Source organism: Nicotiana tabacum, chromosome 4 (genome assembly GCF_000715075.1).
Source record: "Nicotiana tabacum cultivar K326 chromosome 4, ASM71507v2, whole genome shotgun sequence".
Lineage (NCBI taxonomy): Eukaryota > Viridiplantae > Streptophyta > Magnoliopsida > Solanales > Solanaceae > Nicotiana > Nicotiana tabacum.
In genome coordinates this window covers 132101599-132109200 of record NC_134083.1, presented here as the reverse complement: position 1 = coordinate 132109200, position 7602 = coordinate 132101599, and the positions used below count along the sequence as shown (strand labels likewise).

The window sequence follows — 7602 nt, the reverse complement described above, 5'->3', positions numbered from 1 at the left end:
ACCGTGCTCTAATAATTTGAGCAAGCAACCTTGCAAAAGTCAAATTGCAAGTTAATAACAAATGCACATGTGACCATACAATAGATGCAACTATTAAAATCATATAATAGTAAACGGTCCACATGGCAGGTGATTGGGCCTATATATTTATCACCTTTTATTCGTTCCAAAAATCAAGAGATTCAATTCCAACCTTAACTGGTATATCATGAGAATAAGCAGCACAAGAGAATTCTTGACGAATCTTCTATTTCTTCAATATAGGTGAATTCTCAATTAATTTTCAAATCATAATTGAACCGGGATGGTCAACCGGTCATGCCAACTAATATTTATTTCAGTAAACCTCTAGTTTACTTGTGGTATGTGATTCCATCATCATGCTTATACTTGTGTAGTACAAAATAGAAGAAATGTCGGGTAACCTTTTATATTTATCCGGTATGATTATAGTAATTTGAAGATATTCAATCTTCTTTTCATTTATAGTCTCAATATGCCAACCACTTTGGCTTGTACATTTGAAACTCAAAAAGTTTCTTTTGAGACTTAACTATAATATCAATGTCAAGAACAATTTCATTCATCCGGGTAGTAACAAATTAATTCTTTCGGAACTCTTAATTTTGTATTATAAGATCTTTTATCACACCATCCATATGGTGAATGTCTCCTTTATAAAGAAAATCACATCATAATAATTGTCATGGTCAAATATCATAAGCAAAATTATTTCTTGCTTTAATTTTGCCTTTAATAACTTTTATAAGGCATGCCAAAATATTTTTGGCGTATCACATGTACGCGACCAATGACATATTCGTGTAACCACATAATAATATTTATTCTCTTTATTTCACCCAAACCTCCCTTAGAGGTGAGTTGTGAGTTATGTGGTATTCATCCAATTATGCATTGTATGTTTTTATTCATTACTTTTATCACATATTGCCACATTCATCTTCATGAATGGGTCTGCATTCTCAATGTTTATCACAAGTCACATTCTCTTCAAAGAATGGAGTATAGTCATAGCGATGTGCTTTATTATTTTTCCATACCAATTTGATGGTAAACATTGCCTTCACCTTTTGAAGAACTATTTTGAGAACCCTTATTGTTCTCCTTTTATAATCATAGTGATGACTATTATTATTTTCTTCTTTAGAACGCCCACGTTCATTGTTCAATCACTTGTCTTCATTTAGATTTATTATGCACCGCTATCACATTCACTTCAAGAATGTAGCAAATCAAGTGGGACTAGCTTCATGCTTTTTCATGAAAAATACATTATTTTTTCTTAGTCATCATTATATCATCAATATAGTACATTTGGACTCAAACCCAATGTATTACCCATTTAACGACATGTTAGGCCATAATGAGTTGGGACTCAAACGCAACTCTTATAATCATGGTGCACCGGAACTCGAACCTGATGTCTTACCTTTGTGGTGCATTGGGACTTGAACCCACCATCTTACCCTCAATTAATAGCATAATAAACCAAAGTGCATGTACTGGGACTTGCCTTCGAACATTTAAAAATATTACATTACTTTGGCAACCATGAGGATAAGAGCATAATCATTATACTCCATCCGTTTTAATTTATGTGAACCTATTTTCTTTTTATTCCGTGCAAAAAAAAATGATTTCTTTCCTTATTTGGAAACAATTTAGCTTTATGCAATGATTTATAACCACACAAAATATATGTGACTTATTTTACACCACAAATTTAAAAGTTTTCTCTCTTTTCTTAAACTCTGTGCCCAGTCAAATGAGTTCACATAAATTGAAACGCTGAGAGTATATATGAGTGTGGGGCTAGTATTGACGTTGATATATGTTATTCACACTACTAATTCTATATCAACCAACTTGTGTTCATAGTGGTGTAAATTACTAAACCAGTGCCACCTATCAGCTTCAACAAATATAAACTCATGCATGCCAAAATGCTCGTGTACACACAAATAGTGTAAGTATATAAACATGTACCTTATTTTCTTAATACTCCAACATGTTTTCTTGGTATACATTATTACACAAAACAATGAAACTCGAGTTTTAAAGGTCGATTCTCTTAGTGCATGCTCAATGGAAAGGAATGGATTCATCTTTGGTTCTTGGCAGTGGTGGCTCATACTGGCAGAAAACAATTGTAACTACTATTATCAATTTCCTGTTCGATATTAGTAATACATAATTCAAATTCAAAATTAATAGATAATTAAACATGATACCCCCTGGAAAAAATAGAAGCAAACTAATTGATATGGCATACGAAATGCAAAGGGTGTCATTGGCTCAACCAAATTGATTCTAGGTTGCTGGCTTTTCGTAGTCTCCCATGAAGTAGGTTATCGTCTCTCCTCGGAGATGATGATAAAAATAAAAATTAGAGCTCTCGTGCTGATAACGTGTTATGAAATATAGCTCAAAGTAACAATATAGAACGAGAAAAAACAAGCTAAGAGATATAGAGAGAAAGAGATGAGAGATTCTTGATTTTTCTCCAATTGTGTGTATTTTTTTATCTATTACAAGGCCTTTATATAGACATGAAAAGTGAAGAATCACTATTATAAAATATGTCATTGAACATCTCATTAAACATTTGAGAGGAAGATCATGGAAGAGGTTATGGAGTTACAATCATAACTCCATAATTATTAGAGTATAAGGAGTTATGGAGATAATGGAGAAGAGTAGACATCCACCATAATTTAATTTTCTTATAACAATAACGTATTTTTATTACTTATAACTTTTTATTTCATCAATTCAAAAGGCGAATCCAGGAGGATATAAAATTATCCGAGTACTTAGAATATGTGTGTATATATATTAAAAAAATTCATATACATATCGTATTCAAGTCGATTGAAAATAATAAGTTCAATTGACTAGAACCCCTCTTAAATCTACCGTTGAGTGCTCCAATTATCCGGTTAACTTGCATTATTTTTCTCTCTTTTGGGGTAGGGGTATAGGGGAGGGTGGATTTTAAAATTTGGAGTTACTATGCTGTGTTGGTCGGACCAATGATAAATGTACTAAGCTATAGCCTTATCTTTGGGGGATTTGCATCAATTCTAAGGTAGCATGTTCAACTTAATTATCTAAAATTATTAATGTCCTTTTCATGTTTAAGTGTGAACTATTAATGTCCTTTTCACGTTTAACTATACTCTGTTAAGTTTCTTTTCTCCTCGTAGGTGTCTTCACCTGGCATTGTCACTACTCTATCGAGGTTAGGCTTGATATTTATTGGGTACTGTTGTGGTGTACTCATACTACACTTCTACATATTTTTGTGCAGATCCAGGTATGCCTGTGCTGGACGCCAATGATTGATCGATTAGCTGCTTTTGGAGACTTCAAGGTACACCAGCTCGACGTTCGCAGGCCTCGAAGTCACTTTCTGCTTTTAGATATTCTACTGTTTATCCTTGTTTCAAAATAGTGTTGTATTCCGAGACTATCAGTACATTTTTGTAGAGCTCATGACTCGGTTCCACCAGGTTTTGGGGAGTTATTGTCAGCTGTACTGTTGAGTTTTATTATGATAGTTTAAATGGTTTAATTTGAAGTTTTATTATTATTTCTGTTGTATCTCAATGCATGTTAGGCTTACCTAATCTTACAGACTAGGTGTCATCACGACATCCTAAGGTGAGAGATTGGGGTCGTGACATTTTCTCTTAGTTATTGTGAAAAATTAGGAACGCAACGAGAAATTTTTATCTAATTAAGTAATCACAATTCTCATTTTTTTTAAATAAATAAATGTAAGAAACGATTACAAAATTGTAAACTCCATTAAAAGCTCCATTAACAGCCATTAAAAAGTATCGAATCATTAAATTCAAAAATTGAGTTTTGTGAATTGTTATTTATTTATTTTGGGTGTTGTTGCAAATAATTGGGAATATCTTTTGGTGTTTATATTTCAAATTTGAGAGAGTTTGGAGAAGATTCGAAGTGATTTTCGCTAGAATTTCATATTGAAACTCGAAGAGGAAGATATATGTATTTTGTACGTGGTATGTACAAACGAAATACAAAATACATACAACTAACATAACTGTATACAAGTTGTATGTGTTTGATCAAATTCTGTACAACATATAAATATATATAAATTGTATGTTTTGACCGAATTTTATATATATTTTGTAAAAACAAACTCTAGCTACTTTTTTTGTAAATAAGAAACCTAGTTAAAGCTGGTAAAATTATTGGAATATTTTCATCTATAGAATAGTCTCTCTCAAAATGAAAGTAGTTTAACTAAAGTACTTTTTATTAGTTTCACGCCTTTTAACTGTGAAGCCACGGTCCGGTTATTATACCATGTTCGTGCAATTTCTGGAAAATTTCGGTATATGAGAAATCTAATCCAGTTCATTCTTGTTTCCACGTGGCAGAAACCCATTCACTCTCTTAAATTTCTTGGGGCCCACGCCTGGGTTCTAGCCAAGAAACTATCAACAGAAGTGCAAGTGAGAGGAGAAAACAAAATAAATTTATTATACAACGCTGTGGAGATGGCAGGGATTAGTTGCTATTCTCCTTCATTACTCTCTTCCCGGAGGTATATATGCTTCTCTTCCTCCTTCTTAGTTTCTGCCTTACTAAGAAAAGCTTATTTTAGGTACTTAAGAACAAACTATGGAAAAAGAATATACAATTGAGTTTCTTGCATTTGATTTCAATGAAATTTTGCAAGTTTTTGGAAATTTTTCAAAAATTACTTTTTCAAAATTTTTTGAAAAACTTTTTTACCCACTCACAAAATTGTAACAATTTTTCAAGTGAAATGGATGACATTTCAAATTTCAAATACCATTTTTCAACTTAACTTCAAATACTAATTTTTTTCAAAAATTACAATTCTTATGTCCAAAGACCTACATTAATCTTAATGGTTCAATTGTCACTGTTTCTTGATTAGTTGAATGCAAGAACATATTTATGTGATTTATAGAAAACACTTGTTCAAAATGCATGTTATTTTAGGTGGAGACTATCAATTTGATCCTTATATTTTTGTATTACCTTGTACAAAAATGCATGGTATGATGTTATTGTAGATGTCATTTTGCACCCTCTTCATTTTCGCATGAAAATTTTAGGAGCTCAACTAAGTGATGTGATGTGTATATTTCAGCAACTTGGGATCATCTTTGTTGGTTGTCAAGTATCGAGGAGGGATCGTGACAGGGAAACCTCTTAGGAGGAGAGCTTTCGAAATTAAAGCAGAAGTTGAGTTTGTGAATGCTGATGAGGCGAAGAAACTTGTCGCTGTTGAGGGATATGCAGTTCTAGATGTGCGCGACAAAACTCAATTTGAGAGAGCTCATATCAAAAACTGCTATCATGTACCACTCTTTGTTGAGAACACAGATAATGACTTAGGTATATCATTTCTCCTTTATCTTAGTTGTTTTCTGTTGCAATGTCCCACGTTGGTTGAGATAACAGACTATTGTCTCCGTATATGTTCTTGAACAATTCTCACCTCACGATAAAACTTTTAAGACTGAGTTTTGCTCAATATCAATTTTCATGTTATTGGAGTCGGAACCATTCATATTATTGGTTTATCCGATGTTATATTATTCACACTCCAGATGCCTAGCTCTACGCCTGCCGGGGAAGGGGGTGCTGCATTGGTGTTCTGTTCAGAATTTGATTAGTGCCTTCTATTTTCTTCAGGTACTATTGTCAAGAGACAGCTGCACAACAATTTTTCTGGTTTATTTTATGGATTGCCATTTACTAAGCCCAATCCTGAGTTTGTGCCATCTGTTAAAAGCCAATTTTCTCCCGAAAGCAAGCTGCTACTTGTCTGTCAAGAGGGTCTTAGGTAAGTTAATTATTTCTAGTTGAAGTTAGATCAGTTTAGGGCTAATATTCCAAGTGAATTTAGCTTCCATGTCGAGTGAAACCATTCCAAATGTGGAATCATGAAAATGATCCTAGCCTGATCTCCATTTGGATCCTAGTTCAAATAGCATGTAAATAGAATAGTAAGCACTGTTCTACAGGATTTGATAACACTGCGTAGAGAAGTATAAGTTCTCTTAGCAATACTATAAGTTCGGCAAATCTGAGTAAACAAAAGTTCATATTCAAAGAAAAGCGAATTTAGTGTTCTTGATTTTGTGGATGAGTAAGTAGGGGTGAGTCTACTGAATACAATTGATTCTTGATTTCCTAAGAGGCAAGAATTAATTGGTGAAATTAAGTGGTGAATTTTCTTAACAGTAAAGATTCATGCTCTTACAGTGGTAAGATGAATCACTTGATGTAATTTCCATGTGTGAGCTATTAATTGAGCAAGGCAGCATAGATGAATTTTTATGGTTAGTTGGGTTCAACTTAAGATTGCAGCCCCTGCATAAGGATGATACGAGCAAGGCTAATCGTTGTGTTTCTTGAAATGCTTTAAGATCTGCAGCTGCTGCCCAGAGATTAGACGAAGCAGGTTATGACAACATCGCATGCATAACATCAGGTCTTCAAACCGTAAAACCTGGTAAAACACTAAACCTGGAGTTTCAATTTCAACTTGAATCTTGTCTTTCTGGATTAGCTGAAAGCCGAAAATAACTTCCTGTTTTTAGGAACATTTGATTCGGTTGGTTCCAAAGAACTGCAAGATGCTGGCAAAGCCGGTTTGGTTACCATACAGGGCAAGATTTCAGCTGTTCTAGGAACTGTGCTTATCTGTAAGTTGTATATTGATACATCTTGTATGCATTCTCTTAAGAGTTTAACTTTTGTGCACTCTCACAGTGCATACGTCTAACACCATCCGGTTAAATTTACCTTCAAGTACCATTGATCGATATAGTAACTTGAAAAATAAAATAATGACTTCTTGTAGAGCCGTAGTCAATTAGATTGCTTTGAAATTGGAAAAATTATTTATATTGTCAACGTATATAACTTAAATACTTTCCTTGATTATCTCCGTGTGGATGATGAGTTGACATTCCATTTTTTCCATTTGTTCATTTAATTAATCTTTTGTTGTTGAATGTTGATATTTCAGGTGCATTGCTATTCATAACTTTCTTCCCTGATCAAGCAGAACAGATTCTTGCATTGGTTCCTTCAAGCTAACACCTAAACAACTCCAACTTTCTTTTTTTTGGTGTCTCGTCTCTAGTATGTTGAGGGAATTTGGATTTTTAAGAAAAGTAGAGTGTGCTCATTTGTGTAGAGAAAACTACTTGATATTGAAATACCAGTAGTCATCGAGCTTTTGTACATTTCTCATTTGACAAATACTTAATTGGTGAATGGCAAACTGCTTTTTCTTTTTTAACAGCTAAGAGCTATTTCTTTTTGTTTTTTTGTTTTTCCTCTAATATTAATAATATTTTCTAGCCTGATATGATAGATAAAATTGATCTACCAGAAGAAAAAAGAAGAAAACAAAAAAATAAAAGGGTTCTGTACAAGTTGTTATTAAGTTGGAAGGAAGATAGACGAACAGGCTACAAAAGATCTTATACATTCGTAAGCTATTTTTAGTTGGAGTGGTTGAGTGGACGGCTATTTAAATTAATTTTTCATATT

At 33.3% G+C, this 7602-nt stretch overlaps 1 protein-coding gene across 1 annotated transcript; it reads left to right on the top strand.

Annotated features, from left to right (window-relative positions):
- Positions 1-4452: 4452 nt before the first annotated feature.
- On the top strand, positions 4453-7348 carry LOC107817113 (rhodanese-like domain-containing protein 9, chloroplastic). Its single transcript, XM_016642888.2, has 6 exons — positions 4453-4606; positions 5183-5430; positions 5731-5881; positions 6468-6553; positions 6642-6746; positions 7073-7348. The coding sequence occupies exons 1-6, from the start codon at positions 4560-4562 to the stop codon at positions 7141-7143; spliced, it is 708 nt and encodes a 235-aa protein (XP_016498374.1). The 5' UTR covers positions 4453-4559; the 3' UTR covers positions 7144-7348.
- The last annotated feature ends 254 nt before the right edge of the window (positions 7349-7602 follow it).